Source organism: Trichechus manatus, unplaced genomic scaffold, assembly GCF_000243295.1.
Source record: "Trichechus manatus latirostris isolate Lorelei unplaced genomic scaffold, TriManLat1.0 scaffold00054, whole genome shotgun sequence".
Lineage (NCBI taxonomy): Eukaryota > Metazoa > Chordata > Mammalia > Sirenia > Trichechidae > Trichechus > Trichechus manatus.
In genome coordinates, this window is record NW_004443990.1 from 16,641,257 (window position 1) to 16,668,258 (window position 27,002).

Sequence of the window (27,002 nt, forward strand, 5' to 3'; positions counted from 1 at the left end):
GCGGGGAAGAAAAGGCAATCAACGGGCTGCAATGTTTACATTTTATTTAAGTACAAAATTGTTGGAATTAAGCTAAATAGAAAAACAGAGTAAATATTTACAAAAACATTGATAACACCACTGAAGTTACACACATAACAATGCAGAACGTCTTAAAAATTTCACAAGTTGAAATTACAGAGATTTCACAACATGGATATAACAGCTCACCACTGAGCATGGCATTGATGTAATATGTAAGATCCAAGGAAGAATGCTGCTCCCCACTCTTCTGTAATCCAGCACTCCCTAGGAATTAGTTCCTTGGGAGAGTCAGACTCAGAGGCAGCCAGAGGGGACAAGTCAAGGGTTGAGATAGTCATATAACTGGTCTAATTTTCTTCATCCTATTGACTGTGTTGAGGTTATATGGTGAGGGTGTTTTTCTTCATTCTCTGATGATATTCAAAAGATATGAAGAATATGAACAATTTCTCATTGCTTAGAATGAAAATTCAGCACATAAGAGGCTGAGCAGGGAGTATTTGTACTAGAATCATAAAATTCTGTCTGATGAAAAATTACTTAACACAAAGATAAAACAAGATTGATCATGCTCAATCTTAGCTTAATTAATGTTCAATAACTAAACTACATTATGCTGAAGTGACCACACAAGTATCTCTAGAGTCCAGGTAGACTTAAAATCAGGTTTTAAAGACAAACGAAAACAGATTAAAAACAGACAAAGCAGAGAAAAAATAAGGCCAATGAATGGTCATTCTTTAGATGACAGTATTACAAAATGTTAAGAGGGTACTTGGGCTCTACTCACTTCACTTTGATGGTTCTGGATTAAAAATACCTTCCCAACTAACTCAGAAGGGATGAAAATAAGAGCTTCGGATAACTTTTAAACCAAATCCTTGGCTCAGTAAGATCATTACTTAAAATTAGTCACCTCACATTTCAAAACAGATCATCTTCATCAGATTCTTCCAGGTATCTTATAGGTTTCTTAGCCCGTACAGATTTTGCCCGAGGAGCCACAGCTGAGTCTAAATCCAGCTGGAAGTCATCACTCTCTCCCTTGGATTTCTAAAAGAGAAAAGCCCAAGGAATTTGTATAATGTAAACCTGACAGCATAATTTTGATGTAAAATATATATACCAACAGAGTACAAATTCAAGGAGCTTTCCACCTCGTACTAAGTAGTAAGAAATAAATCTAAGGCAACTTTCCCCGTTGACTAAATAAGTAAGTGGCATATTTAACTTTGTTACAACTAAACTACATACACTAAAAGCTAACGGATTATGAGATTTAAATTTTCTTAAAAAAAAATGTGCCAAATTATTAAGAGCAAATGTTGCTTATGTGTTTCAAAATACCTACAGCAAGAGCACTGACTAGGATAAATACTCACCTTGGTTGTCACTGCTTTAGAAATCATTTTCTCAAAATTAGAGTCAGAATCATCAGAAGTGGATGGCTTCCTTTTGCGGGGATTTTTGGATTTGGCAGGACCAGGCTTTTTCTGAGAGACGTCAGAATTCAAGCCTGAATCCTTTTTGGTTCCTTTTGGTGCAGCCCTTTTTTTGGTGCCTGTAGTGGAGGTGGAAGACTGACCTGCAAGTCAACACAAGCATTCATCATGGCCACTCTTAGATGAATTTTTCTCACCGTGAACTTTCTTAGCAATCCATTGTTTATATTAACATGTGAAACGACAATCTAGTACAGCTGAAAATACAGTAGAGAATCAAAGTATTCCTAAGCAGTCATTTTTTCTCACAGGTACATATTTTATATTAAACATTTACAACTGCTTATAAATCCTATCGTTCATATAAACTAGCTAGGTAATGTCTGGCATTTTTAACAAACACGCTGATTTTAAACCTTTTGAATAACAATTTTGATTATAATTATCTAAAAGGAACTGCTGCCATTTGTAAAGGTTTAATTTCAATACCAACAGTAAATTTGGGGGATTGAAAAATTGAAATTGACTTGTGGCAGCTAGTTAATCACAGTATTAGTCCATCTCAAAGATGTAGGCTTACTTTTTGCTGCCGTCTTCTTCACTGTCACATTCTTTTTAGAAACTGGGTTTATAATTTCAGTTTCAGCTGGTAAATCAGCAGTAGGAGAGCTTGAAGAAGGTAGTACATTGTCCTTAGCATCATCAGCATCAATGTCCATTACTTCAAATGGAAAGAAAAATAATACATATAAGCAAAACATGAAAATCCACTTGCTGCTTTGTCTGTTCTATGAATTCTAATTTAAAGACCAACTCTGACTTTTCTGGAATATTTAAAACATGCTCTTATAACTTGAACCTAAATTTACGTTTAAAGGCAGTACTTGGGAAATTACTAGAAAATTTCATCTAAATTAGTAAAAATCTAGAAAAGATTTTGAATTTGAAAATGTTCATGCCCATTTTGGCAGTGTTTTATAGTTTATTAGTTTATAAAACTCACATCTATATGATCCTCGTATCAATGGGGCAGGGAGGCAGTTAATATTACCTTCCTCCCACTTTAAGGATGGAAAAAATGAGCTCCAGAAAGGCTGTGACTTGCCCAAAGTCACAAAATTAATAATGTAGCCAGAATTAGAACCCATTTGGTTCTCTGATTGCCTCGGTAAAGCAGACACCTCAATACTTCTACTTAAATACATACCTGATTTGGCACTTTTCTGTGGCTTCAGTTTTTTGTTAGTATATCTGGAATAGAAACATAACATTTCTATTGTTATTTATAGTCTGTTTTAAATGTGTCAAACAATGAAGCATATATTCAATATTATAAAAAATAATCACAATAAAATCCATATTAGATAAGATACTCACTTTGGGGAAGTTTTGGACTTAGGTGGACTAACATCTGATGGAACAAAATCTTCATCTTGAGCTTTTTCATCAAAATCTGAGAAATCTTCCTCTGAATCCAAATCAATTGTGAATTTGGATTTTGCTATTAAAACACACATATGCAAAGAATTAAAGAGGGTAATAGGAGAAATATTTAATCCACAGATTAACATTTCATGAAGATTTAAGCTTCAGTTCAATCTCTTAGAAGATGTTTTAATTTTCCAAAATTTTAATATAATTATGCTCTAAGATACAGTAATTTCTGGGATTAAGTGTCCTGAAGCATAACCAGCATATTCATTAGTCTTTCTTACCTGCTCTCCGGGGCTCTGTTTCTCGTGGAGGGAGATCAAAGTTACTTTCGTTATCACTCATATCTGATTCCGAATCAGACCAAGGATTTCTCTTCTTTCCTTTTTTGACTGGTTTAAATGGCAAGTTAGTTTGTTTCTTTGTCTTGTTACCTTGAGGAGAGATAGGTATTAATGACATTTATATATATTCTTAGATTCACTTTTTCCATCTATCATCACTTTTCAAATACTTATTGAGTACTGGTAATAACAACAATGAAGAGAAACAGACACAGTCCCTGCTCTTGTGGAGTTTATAGCTTTGTCATCTAATCTAGTAAATAAATACAATGTATTTCTGTAGTGTATGTGTGTGTGTGTGTGTGTGCGTGCATATGTCTATGTGTATGTATATTAGGCTTCTTCAAGAAAGAGATGCTTGAGATGAGATCTGAAGGTTGAATAGGAATTAACTAGTTGAAGAGAAGCAGGCGATGAAACATTCCAATCCAGGAAATAATATGTACAAAGGTCCTGTGAGGGAACATAGTGCATTTAGAAAACTGAAAGATGACCATTATGGCTAGAAAGTAGAAGTCAGAGGGAGAGGGGCATGAAATAAGTAAGCCTGGCCTTGTTAAGCATTTTGGGCATCTTTTTGCAGGGATCCAATATGATCAGATTTGCATTTTAAAAAGTTCTCTCTGGTTGCAGGGTGGAGACTGGAAAGGGGCAAGAACAGATGCAAGGAGATCAACTAAAAGTTACTTACTGCTGAAGTCAAGGCAAGGGAGACAGTTCAAAAGAAAAAGAATGGCTAGGATTAAATCTTGATGGGGATTTAGTGTCTGGGTAAGGAAGTTGAAAGTCACAAAGTCTTATTAGTTATTTTCCTCAAATGTCTCTCCTACCCATCTTTTGCTCTTTATTTCCCTCATCTTGGCCCTCTGATAAGGGTAGTCTCCTTATAGGTCTGATATAGCCTTTCTTCATATTCTTGTCATACAAATTTTCCTTAAGTATACCTATTTCAAAGGAGCCCTGGTGGTACAGTGGTTAAAGCAGCAGGCTGCTAACTGAAAGATTGGTAGTTCAAACCCACCAGCCGCTCTGCGGAGAAAGATGTGACCGTCTGCTTCCGTAAAGATTTACAGCCTTGGAAACCCTATAGGGTAGTTCTACTCTATCCTATAGGGTCGCTATGAGTCGGAATCAACTTGACAGCAGTGGGTTTGGTTGGGTATACCTATTTCATATTTCCTAACTGAATCTAATCTCATCTGCCCTCCCCTAACAACCTGGTTTTTTAGCTCTACATAATCTGGTTTAACTATCTAATTTCTACTATTTCCTAAAATAAAGCCTTCTACCCTGTTAAAGGAGTCTTCTCATTATCCCATGCTATATGCTCATTTTTCTTTTCCCAGTCTAGAATACCTAAATCTCACCCAATCTTTAAGCCTCTAGCCCAAGTTTCACCTCTTTTACAAAGCCTTCATAATCTACATGGCCCCATACTTATCTTACCTTTCTCTAAATTCCTACAATGACTAGTATATACTTTTCAACTTTCTTTCTAGATAAACCTCTTTAGGGTAAATGCCATTCTGTCTCACTTTTTGTGCCCTTACAATTATTTCATACAACGATGGGAACACAGATGCTCAAAATACGTAACCGATTCATCAATTCTATATGCTAAATGATTGCTGGCAATGTTAAAAGGTAAATGTGTGCTACATTATAATCTCGACATATAATTTTGCAGAGCATGGCATACGCAAAATACCTTTGTAACTTCTTCCTTTTAATACTAAGATTTTTCCATTTGCTTTATTCATCTTTGTATTCTTCACAGAACTGAGCACATATTATCTATGAAAAGTAAATACTTGAGGATAGACACATAGATCAATAGATTAGAATTGAGTGTCCGTAAATAAAGCTTAACATTTATGGTCCATTGAGTTTTGACAAGGGTGCCAAGCCAATTCAATGGAGAAAGAACAGCCTTTTGTACAACCAATACTGAGACAGCTGGATATCCACATGCAAACGAATGAAGCTGGACTCCTTTCTTACACCATACACAAAATTTAACTCAACACTAATCAGACCTAAATATCTAAATATAAGAGCTAAAACTATAAAAATCTTATAAGAAAACATAGGAGTAAATCTCTGTGACCTGGGATTAGGCAATGGTTACTTAAATATGACACCAAAAACACAAGGAGAAAAAGCACAAAGAAAACTGATAAATGGGACTTCATCAAAATTAAAAACTTGTGTTGTAAATGATCCTATCAATAAAGTTAAAAGACAACCCACAGAATGGGTGAAAATATTTGTAAATCATATATCTGATAAGGAACTTTTATCTAGAATATATAAAGAACTCTATTCTATAATAAAAAGACAAATAAGCCAATTGAAAAATGGACAAAGGATATGAATAGACATTTCTCCAAAGATATACAAACGGCCAATAAGCAAATGGAAAGATGCTCAACATCATTAGCCAGTGTTGTTGTGTGCTGTTGAATGGATTCTGACTTGTAGTGACTCTACAGGACGGAGCAGAGCTGCCCCATAGGATTTCCTAGGCTGAAATTTTGATGGGAGCATGTTATGGTTAAGGCTATGTGTCAACTTGGCTAGGCCATGATTCTCAGTGGTTTGGCAGATATTATGTAATCATCTTCTATTTTGTGATCTGATATAAGCAGCCAATCAGTTGAAAGGGGAGTTTTCTTGGGGGTGTGGCCTACATCCAATATATATAGAAGTTCTGGCAAAGCCCGCCGTCTCTGGATCCTGTATCTGACTCGTCATCTTCTGACCTCCGGTTCTTGGGTGAGCTAGCAGCCTGCTGTCTGACCTGAAGACTTTGGGATTTGCCACCTCTCACAGCCCCATGAACTAGCAGCCTACTGTCGGAGCTGCTGATTTTGGGTTCATCAGCCCCTGCAACCATATGAGTCAGGAGAAGCCTCCAGCCTGACGTCTGACCCATGGATTTGGGACTTTCCAGCCTCCACAACTGTGTGAGCCATTTCCTTGAAATAAATCCCTCTATATATGTGTACATGCTTCACTGGTTTTGCTCCCCTAGAGAACCCAGCCTAAGACAGAGCAGATTGCCAGGTCTTTTCCCTGGTGGAGCAGCTGGTGGATTAGAACCTCTAACCTTTCAGTTAGCAACCAAGCACTTACCCATTGCATCACTAGGGCTCCTTTCGTTAGCCAATAGGGAAATGCAAATCAAAACTACAATGAGATGTCACTTCACACCCACTAGGATGGCTACAATCAAAAAGGCAGATAATAACAGGTGTTGGTAAGGATGTGGAGATTGGGACCCCCATACATTGTTGGTGGGAATGTAAAATGAGTCAGCCACTTTGGAAAACAATCCGGCAGTTCCTCAAAGGTTAAACGGAGTAACCATAGGACCCCAGCAATTCCACTCCTACGTATAAACTCAAGAGAAATGAAAACATAAGTCTATGCAAAAACTTGTACGCAAACGTTCATAGCAGCATTCTTTATAACAGCCAAAACATGGAAATAATCGAAATGCCCATCAACTGATGAATGAATAAATCCAATATGAACACTGTAATATTATCTGTCAAAACAGAATGAAGTACTGGTACACACTACCACATCAATGACTCTTGAAAACATTATGCTAAGTGAAAGAAACCAGTCAAAAAAGACCACATATTGAATGAATCCATTTATATGAAATGTTCAGAATAGGCAAATCTATAAAGACAGAAAGTAGATTAGGTATCTAAGGCTGGTAGAAGGGAGGTTGTTGAGGTTTGAAAATGGGGAGTGACTGCTAATGGGTATGGGGTTTCATTGTGGGGTGATGAAAATGTTTTAAAACTGTAAATGTACTAATTTTACGGTATGTGACTTACATCTCAATAAAGATGTTAAAAAAAGGTACCAGTTATCACCAAGTCTTTTCCACTCATGGCGACCCCATGTGTGTCAGAATAGAGCTATATTTTATGAGGTTTTCAGCTGATGAATTTTTGGAAGTGATCAGCAGGCCTTTCCTCCAAGTAAAAATAAGTACATAATAAAGGCATAATCAATTGTTAACAGAATTGTTAATTGTATTTTATTTACTGAGTATTAACTATATGCCAGGAATGGTGTGGAACTCTAGGGAGAATACAATCAGGGCTAAGTGTGGTCATTGCCCTCAAGAAGCTTTATATACTAGAACCTCAGGATTGGCTAGAAAGTGAAATCTAATAAACTGGTGTTTTCCTAGACCCCAACTAAGGAGTTCACTGTGCCAAATTAACAAAATATTTCATTACAAGATGATTTCTTCTAAAATGAATCAAATCCCAAGGGCATTAGGGAGGCTCAAGTATACTAGATACAGTCTTCCTTCATGTTACTCAATTCAACTCAGTAAAAATGTGGAATGTACTAGGCAACAAACAATCTCGTTTCAGTTTTATACCATTTTCCTTAAAATGTTTTAAATTACCTGGTTCTCTTTTCTGTTTCTTTTCTAATCTTTGTTTTAGGCTCTCTGGTTCCGCACTGCCCTCTTGAGGACTGCCTTCAGTATTTTCACTCTAAAAGATAGCAAAACAAAACTGGTCAAATTCTGTCAAAATATTATTTGGAATAACAATACATAGTCAAGTGTATATGTATGTACCATTGTATACATGCGTGTGAATGTGTGTTATTTAGTATAATAAGGTTACTTAGATTTTAGTTCTTAATTTTGTCCATAATACCTTTTACACAATTTAATTTAGGGATATACAGATTCCAAAAAAAAAAATAACCCAAACCCATTGCCATCAAGTCAATTCCTACTCATAGCGACCCTATAAAACGGAGTAGAACTGCCCCATAGGGTTTCCATGGAGCAGCTGGTGGCTTCGAACTGCTGACCTTTTGGTTAACAGCCATAGCACTTAACCACTCACTGTGCCACCAGGGCTCCAATTCTCCCTAAAAAAATCTTTTACACAAATTTGTAAACCAATTTACAACTTAAATGCTTGGTTTATGTGAAAAATAAATTTTAGGTCTCTCATCAGAAAAAAAGAGACTGTAGGAAAACAGATTAGCACTTAGCTATTTAGAAATCAAGTGCCAAAAAAGTGTTTAATTTTAAGTGGAAATATAATGTTTAAATTGTTTGATGTATAAAGTTCTCATGAGTATTACCTTAATTTTCCTTTTAATTTTCTTTTCTGCCTCTGCTTTCATCTCTATGGTCACTCGGGGGATGACTCTTCTGCCAGATGGAGAAGGCAAAACTTCGGCCATTTGTGCTTTTTTCCCCTTTCCTTTCCCCCCTTTCCCAGGAAGCCCTACTTGTTCATCTTGTTTTTCCTTGGCTTCAACAATCTACAAAAGGAATATAAGAAAGCAAGCTTATAAGGTAATAAAGATATTAAAACATCTATTATTACTTTATAGGGATAGAATAGAAGGCAACAGTTAAACCCATTTTGTTGCATTTAAGATAGATTTGTGATAAACTGCAAGGGAGAATAAAGAAAACTAAAGACACAAGGGAAAGATTAGTCCAAAGGACTAATGGACCACAACTACCACAGCCTCCACCAGACTTGAGTCCAGTACAACTAGACGGCGCCCGGCTACCAGCACTGATTGCTGTGACAGGGATCACAATAGAGGGTCCCGGACAGAGCTGGAGAAAAATGGAGAACAAAATTCTAACTCACAAAAAAAGACCAGACTTACCGGCCTGACAGAGACTGGAGAAACCCTGAGAGTATGGCCCCTGGACACCCTTTCAGCTCAGTAATTAAGTGACTCCTAAGGTTCACCCTGCAGCCAAAGATTAGACAGGCCCATAAAATAAAACAAGACTAAAGGGGCACACTAGCCCAGGGGCAAGGACTAGAAGGCAGAAGGGGATAGGAAAGCTAGTAATAGGGAACCCAAAGTCAAGAAGGCAGAGTATTGATAAGTTGTGGGGTTAGTAACCAATGTCATAAAACAATACATTAATGAGAAACTATTTGTTCTGTAAACCTTCACCTAAAGTACAATAATAATAATAAAGGAAAAGAAAAGAAAAAAAATAATTGTGATAAACTGTCCCATAACTAAGTATACCAATTGTGGAGATATAATTAAGGTACACTTTGAAAAGAGGAATGTGGAGACAGAAGATTGGGTTCTACTCCTGATTCTACCACTTAGCTTCTTTGAGAATAAAAAGGGGAAATCAGGTTAAGGATAAAATACATAATTTTTTTTTTTTTGTAAACTCATATAAGAAAGGATGTGATATCAGTAATCTACAGTTATCCAACCAAGCAATTACAAATGAGTTGGACACCCACACTTAAGTGTAATAAAATAAATTTGAATCTTAAGCCTTTTGGCTTAATTTGTGAAATGGAACACCTTTTCTTATGTTAAAATAATGTTGGGCACCAAACACTACTAGGGAAATTTAGGGAATAAAGGATCCTCTGAAAGTATGATTGGCTAGGCCTGAAGTTGGCTTTGTCCTCTTAAGTTGACTTGGGGAACTGGGGTGTTTTTCCTCTATGTTTAAACTCTCTTTATCTTCTCAGTCCCAGTGGGTCCTTCCCTTTGGCAAAAATCAACAATTTCTGTCCTTTCCTTGTCCAAAAACTTCTGGGTAATATGTTCCCTGGCATCATTTACTTTATTCTAACTAATATTTAATTATATGTTCTTTTATGTGTTATCTTGGAACATATATCCTTATGCCTCCTATATTTCTAGTTATGAAATTTCCTGAGAAAGAGAGGTATATTGCTAAAATAAATATTTCATGAAGAAAAACTCTACTTACCTCCAGTTCTTCAATAAAAGCAGCCAGATCTTCTCTCCACAAATCTGATGGACTCTTTCTCTTCAATGTTTCCAGCTCTTGTTCCTTCATAAGATAATCAGAAATTTAAGAGTTAATTTATATGTATAAACAGCATTCTCATGCAGAGAATCATTATATTTTTACTTCCACCATTAGAATATTACTAAGCAACATGTGCCACACAACAACAACTCACTTTTTCATTTCTTAGTTTGCACAGTTCATCCTTCTTCTCCTTGGTTAGATACCAAAGGGGCATATCAAGAAGGTAATTGAAGGTTGGTCCAGAATCTGTTACAGAGTCCCTCTTTTCAGTTTCCTTTTCATTGTCACTCTCTTCATTTTCTTCTTCATCTGGAACCTAAAGGAGGAATTAAATTATAGCTTTAATAGGAAATGTGAAACACAGACATTAGGTTATGCAGTGTTTAACAGTAGAGAAAAATGTTAACCAAGAAATTACCTTTTGCTGAGCTTCTTTCCAGGCTTTTACAGGATCCGAATCATATCCCCGCTGAATCAGAACTTTAATTAATTCTTTCTTAGGTTTATTTTCTATTTAAAAAATGTAAACAGACATAATGGTTTTGAGAAGTATTTTAGGAAAGGGATAAGGTTCTACCATATTAAGTTAAAACTGAAAATTAAAGTTTTTCTGTCTTGAATAAATTTGTACATCCTGGTACATAGATACATCTTCCCCCTAAAACACTGACAAATGTAAATCACCACAAGGAGGCAGTCAAATCATAAGTGAGGTGGTGATCTAAAGAATACACACACAAAAAAAACCCAAACCCACTGCTGTTGATTCCCAATTCATAACGACAATTAAAACCTTTACATCTAACTAAGAGAAACCGCTATCTCAATTATATCCTAGTTTTTTGGTTTCACCACTTGGTTAGGCAAAATTTTATTGCCACTCACCCAAAAACTGATTTCTCCTGACCATGGTCCCCCATGATACACTCGCTTTTTCAGTAGTAACTCTTCCTAATGTCTACTACTGCAGTCAATTCATTATACTTTTGAGGGATATTGACAGTTCTAGTTATATATGGAATGTTTCAGGTACTACCTTTATCAAGTAGCTTGACACAGATCACACTTTTAGTCCCTCTATATTCTTCAAGAAGACTAGTTCCTAGTGTTTCCTAAATTCCAGTCAATTGAGTACATTTATTTTCTATTTTGAGACATGTCCAACATTACTCATTTTAGCCTTGCCTTAAGCAATATCTATGAAATTAGAGTTTGATGTGCTAGTTTAAATTTTTAAAAAATATTCATGAATAGGTAACTAATAATAGTTGAAAATTTTTGTGTATTGTCAGAAAGTTCTTCTGTGATCACCAGTAACTTGTGTTATCCTATTTTGGGACCCACTATCATAGCCCATTAAAGTTACCTGGCTTTCCTATAGGGAGCTCTGGTTGCACAGTGGTTAAAGACCTAGGCTGCTGACCGAAAGGTTAGTGGTTTGAACCCATCAGCCACTCCGTGGGAGGAAGATGTGGCCGTCTGTTGCCGTAAAGATTTACAGCCTTGGAAACCCTATAGGGTAGTTCTACTCTGTCCTATAGAGTTGATATGAGTCAGAATCGACTCAAGGGTGGTGGGTTTTTGGTTTGGCTTTCCTATTTCCTAGTTAGTCCTAGCCAGAGTTGAGCTATTTAAGTCTCTCCTTATACCCCAGCTTCAGTCAAATCTCTTTTCTTCCTGGTCACTTAAACCATGACTTAATTGCCTCTAGAATTTCTTAAAAAACAAAAAGAAAAAACCAAAACCTCCCCTATGGCATTGGATTCTTTCAGTTGTGGGCACACAATTTCCTTATAGCCATTTATAATCTTCCTTCTTGCTCCCCTCCTTTTATCAGGCTTATTATGTTTACTTCTCTTGAGTTCACACAGGGTCCTCCTCTTCTAGCTTTCAATTTTTCTCTATCTAAATGTCAACTAAATCTTGATTTCCCAAGATGATCAATCCAGTAGAAGCTATCACTCTCAATCTATAAATACCTAATCAGGTATTTGAGAGGAATGTTTGTATAAGTAATCAGCTGAACTAAATGGATTTTGTACCCTTCCACCATTACTCTCACCAAATTGTGTAAAGGAAGTTTGGCATGATTGTAGTTTCAGTAGAGGCAGTTATTATTCCAAAAACATACCAATGATTATTTTGCCATCTATTTTCTCTAAAATAAAGCGAGCTTGATTGTTCAGTTTAGCAGATTCAGCATCAAGCATTCCTAGAAGCCATTCTTTTCGTAATCCATAATATTTAAGCCTGAGTTCAAAGAAGTCCCTTAGAATATCCAACACTGTATCATATTTCTTTAAACAGCCTACATGGTCAAAAAGCACCTAAAAAAGGAAAACAAGGTTAGAGCCAGGAATAGATAAACTGGTTAAACGCTATTAAAAGAGCTTTAGAGAAATGATTTTATTCATTAAAAATATAAAAGTAGCCTAAGATACAATTTTTTAAATTGATATTAATCTTTAATATAAACTGAAACATACATCTCTCTCATTATGAGACATACCATAGAGTTGCATGTGAGACTAGTCTGGAGCTTGAATACTTTGTGTAATCCAACTCTCTCTGCCTCTGCTAGTTTTTCTTCAGTCATCTTCACAACAAACTTCACAGTGGTATCTGTATGATATTCCCTATAGTCTGTTATGAGAGGAGGCGTCTTCTCAGTGCCATTCAACATGGGCTCTAGAACCTGTTCTTTATATGTCTAAAGAAAGAAAGAACCCTTTTGTAAGTTTCTAAAACAAAGGCTCCTGAATAGTCAATAAGCAATAGTATAAAAAGGGTCCCCCACCCCCCATCAAAAAGTCAAAAAAAGAAACCCACAATTACTTACCTGGGTCCATGTTCTGATGGGAAGCTCTGAGATTTCAATGGTTGTGGAATTAAGAATAGCCACTTCACCACTAATTACATATTGATTAGAAGCCAGTTCTTCAATAGTACCCTTGAAGTTCTTGTAACTTGGAAGCTAAAGTCATATTTTAAAAAAGAATGCTTTCTAAATGTGATATTGAAGACAGAAATCACAATAGCATTAATTAATAAATCTAACATTAAAGTATGAAATAAATTTTATATTTGTGTCGTTTTTGAAAACCAAAGGGAAACTAGGGCTCCTAAGGCACTCAGAATAGTTACCATTGGCAAGGGTTCTTCTCCATCCATCAGTCGCCTGATGTTATTCACAACTTCACGAACATCAAAGTTGGGGATTTTGCAGGACCACCCAGTACCGATTCCTTCAGCACCGTTTATCAGGACCATGGGTATAATAGGAATGTACCATTCAGGCTCAACGCGTTGGTTGTCATCATATAAGAACTTTAATGTGTGATCATCTTTTGGTGGAAATAACAACCGAGCCAAAGGGCTAAATAAAACAAGATATGTTATTTTACAAAAATGCCAGCTTTAACATTTAACTTTTGTGAAAAGGACATGTGTTATCTCATACATGAAAATTACCTTAGCTTTACTTGTGATTAACATGCTTTCAGTAATATATTTTGTCAGTGGTAGGGTAAGTGCTAAGAAGAAAAATAAACTACGTAAGAGTGATTGAGGGAACGAGCCATGTGGGTATTGGGAGACACAGTGTTATCGGCAGAGGACCAGTAAGTCCTCTGAAGAGGAAGTATCCATAATAAGAGGCCAGCGTGGCTGGAGCAGAGATGTTATGAGATGAAATTCAAAGATATGGAGAGTAGGGGTACAGATCACAAAGGGTCTGTCTAGCTAAAATAAAAGTTGTTGATTTACTCTGAACAAAGCAGTTGGAAGGCTCTGAGCCAGGGTGACATATTTTAAAAAACTGCTATTATAAAGAAAGAAGGATGAAAGACAAAAGTCTAAATGAATCTTAGAACAGGGTGGCAGCAATAAGAATGGTCAGAGCCTGGACAGTTTTCCAGTGTGTAGAGCCTATAGAATTTTCTGGTAGATTGGACACAAGTTTGGAGAAAAGGAGTCAAGGGTGACTCCACAGTTGTTAGCCCGAGCAATTAAAAGGATGGAGTTCTATTTACTGAACAGAAAGACTTGAGATACTTGTTAGATATCCAAGATGGAAATGTTGGGAGGGCAGCTGGACATTCAAGTTTGGAGTTGAGGAGAAACGTCAGGACTGGAGATTTAAAGTTATGGGACTAGAAGGATGGGAGATCATTTGGGAAGTTAAGTGTGGATAGTGGAAAGAGGTCTGATGAAGGAGCCCTGGAGCAGTTGAGTATTTAGAGGTTAGGAAGATGAGAAGGACCCAGCAAAGAAGACTATTAAGGAGAAGAACCAATAGAGTCTGGTGTATCAGAGGTCAAATAAAGAAAGAAAAGTTTCAAGGAAGATGGAGTGATCAACTATGTTGAATGCCACCAAAAGGTTGAATAAGGTGGGAGCTAAAAATTGATCATTGATAAAGTACTTTCTTTCCACGGACTTTTTCAAGGAAGTCAAATTTCAACTGTGGTATTTAAGAAGAATCAAGCTCTTCTTTACTCAGAACCAACCTCAGGATTTCTTAACCTTGGCACTGTAGACATTTTGGGCTGTATAATTCTTTGTTGTAGGGGGTTTTCACATGTACTGTAAAATGATTAGCAACATTCCTGGACTCTGCTCACTACATGCCATTTAGCACTGACCTCCCTAGTCATGATAATAAATGTCTCCAGACATGGCCAAATGTCCCCTGGGTGGGGGAGCAAAATCTACCCTGTTTGAAAAACGCTGTTCTACATGAAGAGAAGAAAAGATAAGAAATGGAAGTAAAAACTTTTATAATTTGGCAAGGAATCAAGGGATACAAAGGCTATGGTTGAAACAGGATTTTGACTTTCTGCTTATTGCAGAGACTTGCACAATTAAACTTAAATGAATTTTTTTTTTAAATTAATGATTCAAGCATCTGATCAAAAGTACATTTTCTGATTAAGTGAATTTTTGTATTTTTGGTCAACTAACTCTCATATTGCTTCAAAATTGGAATTGGCAATTTCACTAGAAATTGAAAGTATACTGACCTGAGCATTGTGAAGATGTATCGAGGACTAGCAGAGTCCTTGCCACCATGTAGCCTGGTACCAAACTGACCAATAGGCTGCAAGAGGTTCAGATTATTGCTGCCCACAAAATTCTGAGCCAAATTGATAATGGTCATCATCAATGACATCTGGAGGGGAAAACAAGAATTCCTTAATAAGATCAGTAGCTTTTAATAATACATATCTATACAAACCTCACTATAATGCTGTAAAGTTTTATGAGGTTCCGATATTTAGTGACTTGTCCCAGATTAATACATAACAAAAGTAGTCCTAAATCTGAAACCTCTAAGCTCCAAGTTCAGAAGGCTCTTGCCTTCCAATAATTTTTACCTATCAAGTCCTATTCATTCCTGAAGGAATAGCTCAAATGTCTCCCTTCCTCTCCTCATCCTCAGCAGAATGAAATACTTCCTCCTTTGTATTACGACACTGGCCACTTCTATGTTACAACACTGCTCATTTCTATTATAGAACATGTCACTTTATTCTGTATTTGTGTGTGTTGGCCCTCTGGCTAAATTGTGATTACTTTGAAGGTAGGGAACATATTTTATTTATTTTTATATATCTGGTACATGCTAGGCATTCAACAACTACTTGTTGGGTGAATATTTACTGTATCCCCACTATAGTCTGATTTAAAGCAACAAGTAAGACAATCATAATATTTAAAGTTAGTAACTGATCTAGAACTTATAAAGTTCTAGAAACTAAGCAATCTAGTTATTTAAAACTGTTTTACACAATGACTGCAAAAAAGCAATTCAATCACAAAATTAAAAAAAAATTTTATGTAAAGTCATATTTTGAATATATATGACATATAATATTGAATATACCATGGACCGCCAAAAGAAGGAACAAATCTGTCTTGGAAGAAATACAACCAGAATGCTCCTTAGAAGCAAGGATGGAGAGACTATGTCTCACATACTTTGGACATGTTATCAGGAGGAATCAGTCTCTGGAGAAGGATATCATGCTTGGTAAAGTAGAGGGTCAGCGAAAAAGAGGAAGACCCTCAACGAGATGGATTGACACAGTGGCTGCAACAATGGCTCAAACATAGTAAAGATTGTCTGAGGATGGCGCAGGATTGGGCGGTGTTTGGTTCTGTTGTACATAGGGTTGCTATGAGTCGGAACTGACTCAACGGCACCTAACAACAACACGTGAAGTCAAATAATTCAAACATATATAAAGTAAAAGTTGCCCTCTCCAATTCTCAGGGATAACCAAAGTTAATCTGGAATATATCCTCCTAGACATTTTGCTTTAAGCATTATTCTGCCTTTTTTTTTTTGACAATAGACCGCTGATATTCTTTACAGTCAGTGTATACAGATTTACTTAAGCTACATCACTGATATGTCACAATTTATTGTAACAGTTTTCCAATTGATGGACAGTTTGGATATCTAAATTTTGACATCATAAAGTTATAATAAACATTGTTAAATATCTTTGAACATAGATCCTTACATACTCATGAGTATCCTTCTAAAATTACTTCTAGAAATAGAATTACTAGTTAAAGGGTATACACATTTTTCAGTTTGATAGATTTTACCAAATTGTTCTCTACTGTGGCTCATACTCTCCAAAATGTGTTGGGAGAATAATTTTGCACGTGTTTCTGCTACAATGCTTTCTTGAAACATTATGGATAATGTGTTTACCTCACCATGATGATAAGAGGACATCTCAGCCACTGACCCAGCTAACTGGGCAACCTTCACCTCTCGCTTGTCATTCCGTTTGAAACAAGTAAACAAAACCTTTCTCTGACCTGGTTTCAAACCTTCAAGATCAAAGAATGGCAAACATTAGTATTCTCAATTTAACCATTTCTAAGTATTGATTTCTATCTTGTGATAAAAACAGACTAACAAATTGGAACTCACCATCCACCATAGATGGGATAGATCTCTCATTATCAGAATTTGAGAACAGGATAAGTTCCTTGTTTATGAAGTCATTGTAGGTTAGATATGCGGTAGTCTGCCCGTACAAGTAATCCTGAGGGACCAAAGAATATTACATGACCTAGTTTAAAATAAAAGACACTGGTCCTGGAGGAACACAACTCAGAAAAAGAGGGTGAGAATGGTTGCACAACTTGAAGAATGTAATCAGTGTCACTGAATTGTAGCTGTAGAAATTTGAATTGGTGTATGTTTTTGCTGTGTATATTCTCAACAACAACAAAAATAAAATAAAACATTAAAAGAAAAAAAGATACTGGTCTTACTAATACTTAACACAAAAATAAAACAAGCCTCTCAAGAACTGTAATTTCTATGATAATTTTAAGTACCTCAAAAACATAGAATTATGTAGAACTATTTTATATAGTTTTAAGATGAAGCAAATTAAATTGCTGCACAACTAGTAAAAAATGTGCATTGCCGGTGTAAGCTTTTTCAGGCCCAATACATTAATGTGGCAGCCTGAATAAAAAATAAGAACATTTCTATAGTAACCTATTAAGTTTTTTACTGAAATAACTACTCAGTAACTTTAAATTGCTATAATAGTGATCCTATAAGGTCAGTCAAATAACAGGATAGTAAATTTTCTGGGATATGTTTAAAACTTTTACCTCTGGAAGTCCAAGCAACTTTCGTTGTCTTCTATCCTCCATAAAATGAGTTAACCATTCCTTTCGATCATCTATCTGTTTTTTGCTAAAGGCCTACAAATCAGATGAAAAAGATAACAAAGGTACTAATAGTTCCAAAATACCTCTTCTATAAGTAAAAGAACAAACAACAACAAAACCTCAGTTTTCTAAAATATCTGGTCCCTTTTTCAGGGATATGCTTACTGGAAACAGTCTATTACATAAAATACTCCCATGAAAAAATTTAAATGTTTCAATTGACTAGCTAAAGCAGTGATTTCTAAAGCTAGAATGTATGTACAAAATACAACTTGAAACTCACCAGGCTGATTGCAGCATCATCTTCAGGACCAGAATATTTGAATTGAATCCGATGTCTTTTCATATCTGCAAAGTATTCTTTAGCTTCTTTTGATGTGCTGGTGCCCAAACCTACAAAAACAAGAGACCAGGTTACTCCATATAATCTTGAACAATGGTATAAAACAAAAACGAGAAGTTCTTTATCAGTTTCATTACAAACCTTTGTAATACTTGACTTTCCATTTTTTATGATTTGGAGTAGAACTTTTCCATTCTTCAAATTCAGGAAGGCTGTAGAATGCCATTTCTTGCTTATTTTTAGATACCTGTGGTAAAGAATACATTGTTGTAGCTTTTTCCACACTGCTGGGTCCCCTTCCTTCCATCACACATTTCCGCAGTCATACGTATATACGGGTTTGAGGAGCAGAGTCTTAAAATATTCCTTATGATATCTTAGAAATTAATATACCTTTACGATGGGGGTGATAAATTCTTCCAGAAAACGATGTCTTAGAAGAGAAGGCCAGTTGTGATGGATAAAATTAATCAACAAGCCTTTGATATGGGAACCGTCTTGGTCCTAGAAACATATGGAAAGCCAAAGCACAGGAGAGTTGTTTAGAAACCAGAGAAATTATGATTGACTTACTGGTAATTTCTCAAAATTTTTCTACAGGATAAAAAAAGGCTGTTCAAATTCTGACTCACTTAACCTGTACATATAATCTGTAATATGCAACAATAAGATTTAAGTCCAAATTTAGTATAAAATCTAAAATATCTATAACAAATCTAACCTGATCTGTCATAATCATTATCCTCCCATAACGAAGAGTCTTCAATGAATCTTCATCGTCATAGCTTTTCTTGTACTGAAGACCCACAATCTTAATGATATTGTTAATTTCGGCATTTTCCATTATCTGAAATGCAATACACCGCAAAAATAATTTTTTATTTATAATTTTCAAAAGAACAAAGAAATACAAGAGTACATGTTGCTTGAATTTGCTTGCGCTCCAGTATTTTCAGTCATTAGCCTATGCTTTAGTAAGCCATTAAGGTCTGTTAAGATATGATACAATGTACCCAATTTCTTAAAACAACAACAAAAAACTATATAAAGTGTATTTCAAAATGTCCAATGAAGGAATGAAATATAAGCATGAAGTCCTGCATTGTAAACTAAATTTAGATTATAAATATAGTTTTATATTCTACCTGTTTATGAGAAGCTTCTCGAACATTGAGTATTTTTCCTCTAAGAGGAAAAATCCCATATTTGTCTCTTCCAACCACACCAAGGCCTGAAACAGCCAAAGTTTTAGCTGAGTCTCCCTCAGTCAGGATAAGCGTACAATCAGTGGAGTTTCGGCCCCCTAAAATAAAAATCCACAAATTAATATCAGCACATTTAGTTCAGCCTCAAATACACTAACTCAGACATGTTGTTAATAGCTTTGTGATATAGCACAAATAATTTACAATTCATAAAAAGTTTACTTAGGAGTAAACAGACCTAATAATTAAATATATATTTTAGCTAAAGTTCATAATAAATAAAAAATACCTTAATTTCTTAGACTAATTTCTGATATTTATATTGCTGCTAAACATTCATCTGATCATACGGCTATTAAAATATTTGTTAGGTAATAGATCACTACACAGATATCTTTGTTTTATACACAAAACTAATGACCAAGCCAAAAATTAGAAATGACCTAAATAGTTAATAGTAGGGAATTATTTGATTAACAAAATTATTCTGTTGAATATTAAATGTCAAGGGAAAATATTCATGATTATGTGGTTAAGTTCAAAACAATATATCAGACATGGTTGAACAAAATTTTTTTCAGGTGTTTTATGTTCAAACACACATAGTAAAAAGACTGAAGGATATCAAACCAACAATGGTGGGTGATTTTAATTCTTTCCTGTATTTCTAAATCTTCTACAATGAATATAGTACTTTTGAAATCTAGAAAAACATTTATACAGTAAAAAATGAAAATGAATAAAACAAATAACTGAACTAGAAGATTTAAATTTTGGAAACACTATTAAAAGTGTACCTGCATCATTGGCATCATCAAGTTTGGGAATTCCCTTAATTCTGTTATGTTTTACAGCTGAACACTTCTTGTTTAACTGGATTTGGGCCTTAAACTTCACCCAGTTTAGTATGCTTTCTACAATACCACAGCCAATTGCCTGAAAATGAGAAGTTTCATGTTAGGGAAAGGTGTGATCAGAAATCTAGAATATAAGCGAGCCCCCCCAAAAATAATGAATGTTATGAATAAGTGAAAAGAGTGCTACATAGAATACTAAGTCCAATGCTGTATTGGAACCAAGTTAGCTGGGGGAGAGGTGGAAAGTAAAAGTTTTCCTAAGAAAATAAGGTTTAAGAGCTAAAGTAGTTAGCCAGATGAAAAAGCATTTCAGGCAAAATGACTGGCATGTGAAAAAGCTCTAAGGAAGGGAAGAGACTACAAGTAACTGAAAGCCAGTAGAAATGAAGCTCAGACAATATAGGAAAACACGTCATGAAGTTGGAGATAACAGGCGGGAGTTAGATTATGGCAGGGTTTTGTTGGCCAAATTAAGGAATTTGGACTTTTCCTAAGGGTGGCAGTCAGCGAAAGGTTTCAAAAGTAAGAGAGTGAAGAGAAAAACGTGTTTTAACATAAAAAGATCACACACGAGCATTGTAGAGACAGGACTGAGGATGTATGAAGGCTAAGAACCTATTATAGTAATCTAGAAGAGATAGTGGGAAGTTATTGAAGTATCCAAGAAATGATTCTTATTGGTTGTATTAGAGGAGAGGGGGATAAAACAGAAGGCTCCCAGACTTGGTTGGTTAGTGTCTTTTACAATGATAAAACCAATTGCCATTGAGAAGATACAGACACATGGCAATGACATGTGTGTCAGAGTAGAAATGTGTTTCATAGAGTTTTCAATGGCCGATTTTTCTAAGTAGATCACTAGGCCTTTCTTCTGAGGTGCCTCTGGGTGGGCTCGAACTGCCAACCTTTCAGTTGCAGCAGAGCAAGTTAACTGTTTGCACCACGCAGGGATTCCTCTTACTATGATAGGAAAGTTTTGTTTGTTGGGGAGTGCGGAGTTCATTGTATAGGGCTGAGTATAGAGGTAATTCAGTTTTGGATGTGTTGACTGAGAGCAACCTTAGGGCGTTCAGTGAAGGTATCTGGTAGGCAAGCAGTTACATGAACCGAGTTTGGAGTGTTCTGAGCTGAATATAATTGGGAAACATATATAAATGGCAACTAAGCTCCTGGTAAGACCAGTGGAGTAAAAGCTATTTTTCACTTCTTTGTTCAGATTAGGATGAACTGGAGAAGTGCAGTGTGGGAGGATCTGTTGCTGCAGAGCTGAGAAGGGCAATGGAAAATAAAGTAAGGTGCTTCTATTTTTATCTCCCTCTAAGTACTCACAGCTTTGATGAATTTTTCACTTAATTGGCATGTTGATCCAAAGTTCTTGACCTGTAAAGTCATGTTTTCCTTTGTCTGAGAGTCAAAGGTTGGGTTTTCAATCAAGGCATTCACAAAAATCCACATGTGATTTTTCACCTGCAGTAAAAGTTGATATGAAATTACTAAAAACTTACTCATGCTTTATTTATAGCTTTTCTCTTCTCCCTTGACTTTAGAAAAAGAAAACGGTGCTACAATATCATACCTGATGTGCTTTTACGGCAACACCACCCTTGTTCTTCTTCTTCACAACATCAACAAGTTTAGTCACTATCTGGTCAGCTACATAATCAACATGTCTGCCTCCCTGATGAGGAAAAATACCAAATTGTAAAGCTCAGTATCCTCAAAATTATATTTGAACATTAAAAAACAAAACAACAAACATAGCTTCCCTTGTACCAACACAGCTAAATATCTGAGTTCATTTTATACAGTAACATCAGTAAATACACTTACAGGAAAAGATAAATAAATCATAATTAATAATTAAAGAATGAAATTACCTTGGAAGTAGCAATGCTGTTGACGAAGCTAATTTGCTGAAAACCTTTTTCACTCATCGTTAAGCACACTTCCCACCTATGGTTTACTTGTTCATGGATAACTTTCAATGGGTTGCCAGTTTCATCTACCTTATCCTTCAAATACATGTCCACATAGCTACGGAATCCTTTTACCTGTACAGGAATTAAAGGTGATGGTATTAAAAACAAACAAACCAGGGTTATAAAAAGTAGACTCAAAAATAGACTATGAAGATTTTTCAAAACTAATAAAATAGTGTTCACTGATTAGTTATCAAAGGAGGACATAAAAGGATTTATTTAGGTGTTCCTTTGAAGAAGAAATTCCTTTATTAAGTTTAAAATGAGATGATTAAGGAAATGGTATATATACCATTCTCTTTTCAGGAAAAATGAGAAGTGGTAAGAAAAACATATGAGAGGAAAAATGAATTTTGTACTTGATGATGATGATCACAAAGTCCCTCATTACCCTTAACACCCAGGAGAATACTCACTGGCAGTGTATTTCCATTAAGAAAGACTTTGACATCCTTAGTGGATCCAGCAATATCATACGCTCTCCTAACCATCAGTGCAACAATATCTTTGTCCAAGCTTTGCATTTTAAACTTAGACAAATCAGGCTGGAAGGTGATACATGTATAATCTTCTCCACTAAAAGGCTTGAGTTCCATCTCGCCAGCTTTCCCCATGTTATCCATCCATGTCTATGGAAATTAAGAACAGGAAAGGCGAAAAGCTCAAGTCATCTGACAAACTAGAATAATGTAAATTTATAAGTCATAGAAAATAACTTTATAGTTATTTTCATCAATACTTTCCCACTATTTAATAGTTTATAAATTATATTAAATCAAACCAACCATTATAATGCCATCATAAATTGCTGTGGTAAAATTAATAATCAAGGCACAAGATACTTATTTACTTGCCTGTTTGAATTTTTTCTTGTATTCTTTACTGGCTGTTTCCACAGTGAATTTGGTACTGAATATGTTACACAGTTTGGCTCCATAGCCATTTCGACCACCTGGGCAAATAAATATAACAGATTATCATTTACAAGATATATTTTTCCAGCAACTAATACGTTCTTTATTTTCTTCAATACGCTACCTGTTACTTTCTTTTCATCATCATCATAGTTACTAGAAGTTAGCAGCTGTCCAAAGATGAGGGCTGGGACATACACCTTCTCAACTTTGTGTTCAACAACAGGAATACCTTTTCCGTTATTCCATATACTAATTAAATTGTTTTCCCTAAGAAAACAGATTAAAGTTTTTATTGTAAAATAAACATTAAATTAATCTTAACATGTCTATATTTAAATATTGATATTATTTCTAAAATATAGAAATTCACAAATCTCCATTTCCTATGACTCTTTTTCATATACACCTTCTGAAATTCAGCATGAACTACTTTTCCCACCGTGCTACTTCAGGAGTATCTACAATGCCAAAGGAAAAATAAACAAAACTTAACCTTTTTCAACATCTGGGCAGATACCAATAATGTTTAAAAATATGAAATTTTTAAATGTTAGCATAAACAAAGGGAAACGATTTATTCCAAATGGAAAAAAGGACAAAAGTTGGAAACAATATTATTTTACTGCCTTTAAGAGGAACATTCGTACTCCTCTTAGCATTCCCTTTAGCATTCCCACTGTTACGGACTAAAATGTGTCCCCCAAAATGTGTTGTAAATCCTAACCTCTATGTGACTGTGGTTATAATTCCATTTGGGAATGGGTTGTCTTTGTTATGTTAATGAGACAGGATTAGTATAAGGTATCTTGAGTCAATCTCTTTTGAGATATAAGAGATTAAACAAAACAAGCAAGCTAGTGAAGCAGAGATGGGGGAAGATTGATGCTCCAAGGAACCAGGAAACAAGCTGAATAGACAAGGACCTTTGCCCAGAGCCAACAGACAGAAAGCCTTCCCCCAGAGCTGGTGCTCTGAATTTGGACTTCTAGCCTCCTAAACTGTGATAAAATAAATTTCTGTTTGTTGAAGCCATCCATTTGTGGTATTCCTATTATAGCAGCACTAGATAACTAAGACACCCACCCAACAAGTCACAGTGCAAAACAAATATAAAAGGGAAAAACACTATCAATCATAAACTGGCCTGCTTACCAATAAAATGCTGAAAAGTTGGACTTAACTATTATTTTAAGTTAACTCTCAGAAGACAGGATATATTTTAGTTATAACCAGCACACACAACGATTCTCATTCTAAAAAAACAAACCCGTTGCCGTCAAGTCGATTCCGACTCATAGCAACCCTATAGGACAGAGTAAACTGCCCCATAGGGTTTCCAAGGAGCACCTGGTGGATTCAAACTGCTGACCTTTTGGCTAGCAGCCTTAGCTGTTAACCACTACACCACTAGGGTTTCTTTCTTATTCTAAATAGTACATAATATTACCTGTAAAAAAGACTAATTAAAACGAGCTCAATTAACATTTTCTGAAAGACAATGGTATCAAGTTCCTGGGGATATCCAAATACTTCATCATTAACACTTACAAAAAGAGCCTAAAGTGTAGTTTACTTCATAAGTGACCAGGCTAATAAAAAGGTAAAACAAGTACCGTGACCATCCACAAAGGCACACCCAGCATTTATAACCAGAAATGTTAAGATCAAATTATTCTCTACCACCATCTGTTGCTTTATTATTTGAATAGAATCATGAAAAAAAGTTAAAACTCTAGGCTTCAGAAATCTTAGAAGAATTGTTTACCGGAGATGCTTGCTAAAGTATTTAGGGTTGAAGTGTCATGATATCTGTAATTTATTTTGATTCAGAAAAAAATATATGGATGGAGTAAATATGACAAAATGCCAGTATAATTATTGGATGTAGGTGGTGTGTACCATAGGTGTTCATTTTAGTGTTCTGATTTTCTGTACTTTTGCAAACTTTTGATTAAAAAAAAAAAAAAAAAAAGCCAGCTTCACTAACAATCAAAGTAAACGCAACTAGGAATAACACTAACAATTCAATATAACAAAAGACTAAGCAAAAAGACATACGGGTCAATTGTGACTCTGATACAGGACATTTTTGGGTCCCTTTGCTTGTTGTCCGCAGCATTGACTGAAAGACAGTAAAATACATATCTGTAAGAAATATAAAGCATTTTTTGAAAACATTCTTTAACTTTAACACATAGAAAAGATTTCCCAAACAGCACACGAGTAGCATTAACAAGGTGTTAATTTAGCAATTTTTGTCCACAGTATGGCTTCTAGGACATAACTCAATTTCCTGGGCTCCAGGAGACTGCCCCATCTTTGCCAACTATTCAAAATGACAGGAGCTCTGGCTATAAACGGTTTGATAGGAATGATACTTGCGAAAGATCTGACCTGTAAATCTTTAGGAGAAAAAATTTACTTACCTAGAATCTCATCAAAGATTTTGTATAAACCAGGAACAAAAGTAACTTCCCTATAGTTAATGCCAATATCTTCATCGTAAACCCACATTTGCTAGAAATAAGGCAAAGAAATAGTTATTTTTACTCTCTATTCTGCTTTATCATCGTGATTACTATAGCCTTCTAGATTAACACTACAATACATATGACAGCTAAAGCCAGTTCCAGTGACAAACAAGTCAGGTATAGAAAATTAATCTGCAAAAGTACACATTTTAACTACTAAATAACTGCGTTTCATTAGCTTGGTTTTACCTGGGTCACCAATTCCACAGAGCCAATGTAGGTGTCTGGGCGGAGCAAAATATGTTCCAATTGCGTTTTCTTTTGGTAGATTCTTTCGATAGACAGTCTTTTCTTAGCATCTTCATTTTTCTTTATTTTGTTGATTTGCATATTTTCATTTACGGGCTAGCAATTTCAAGCAATGGGAAAGAAGGAATTATTAATCATAGGTTTATCAGGAACTATGAACAAAATCTCTATCATAATGATACACTTAAACCCACTATAACAAATTGCAAACTTCTAGTAGGCATTAGTGGAGTTTAGTTTTGTACAAACATGGCAATTAAAGTTAACTGCAGCCAGTGTCAATTTAAATAGACATATATTATCTCATCAAGTGCATCTGAAGTGGAAATATTTTCCTTAAACACTGCTTTAGGTCGTCGATAAAATCCACCCACTTCGTTCATCTACTCCACAAATATTTCCTGAGTGCCTACCATGTCCCAAGCACAAAACAGATTCTAGTTCAGCAGCAGTAGTTTGGAGATTATCAATTCAATCCTTTGGCCACGTTAACGTTTTGGGCACAGGAACGACACTTTTTGAGCAACTCGGGTCTGCCGGCTCCTCGGATGGGAACCCTGTGCCAATCTCAGCATCTTCCAAGATCAGCGACATTCAACCCCATTTTCCACACAGGGGAGAGAGGAAAGCATGGATGTGCTACTTAACGCCACGCACGGACCATTATAGTACAGCTCTACCACAGACCGAATTGAATCCGGTCCCTAGAAACAGTAAAACAACACAACACAACCCGCTGGAAGCCCGTTTAGCCGGTAGTACTTCAATACTAGCACTACAAAGGGGTCTCACTCTGTTCATCACCACCCAGAGCCCAGAAATGGGGCTTTACAGGGAATATGGGAGCTCTGATGGAGAGCCGGGGCTCCCTGCTCGCCGCGGGGCCGCACCGCAGCCCAGAAGCCCTCACCCCTCACGGGCCGTCAGAGATGTGCGGACCGCGCTGAGGCTCTACGACCGGGCCCTTCCGCGAGCTGTACCTGCAATGGTGACACCTCCATGGTGACGATCGTGAAGGGGCTCGAGAACCCTGGAAGCGACTAAACCGGCGGAAGCCACGAGACGATTGAGGACCACCAAATCACTTCTCCACAGACCCGCGTCGGTTAGAAGAGCGCACCTTGTTCTATTTGAACCT

The 27,002-nt window shown here is 36.0% G+C and overlaps 1 protein-coding gene across 1 annotated transcript; it reads right to left on the reverse strand.

The window, feature by feature from the left end:
* TOP2A (DNA topoisomerase II alpha) lies at positions 1-27,002 on the reverse strand. Its single transcript, XM_004378075.2, has 35 exons — positions 26,845-27,002; positions 25,805-25,960; positions 25,511-25,601; positions 25,143-25,206; positions 23,206-23,351; positions 23,022-23,119; positions 22,584-22,796; positions 22,066-22,239; positions 21,765-21,866; positions 21,518-21,655; positions 20,129-20,267; positions 19,272-19,429; positions 18,848-18,973; positions 18,520-18,630; positions 18,268-18,373; positions 18,067-18,176; positions 17,724-17,816; positions 17,026-17,140; positions 16,801-16,922; positions 15,098-15,246; positions 13,221-13,452; positions 12,916-13,050; positions 12,586-12,786; positions 12,208-12,403; positions 10,495-10,586; positions 10,228-10,392; positions 10,011-10,094; positions 8,378-8,560; positions 7,680-7,770; positions 3,182-3,331; positions 2,844-2,967; positions 2,674-2,717; positions 2,047-2,187; positions 1,407-1,609; positions 1-1,077 (listed from the first exon to the last, which is right to left on the reverse strand). The coding sequence occupies exons 1-35, from the start codon at positions 26,863-26,865 to the stop codon at positions 949-951; spliced, it is 4,602 nt and encodes a 1,533-aa protein (XP_004378132.1). The 5' UTR covers positions 26,866-27,002; the 3' UTR covers positions 1-948.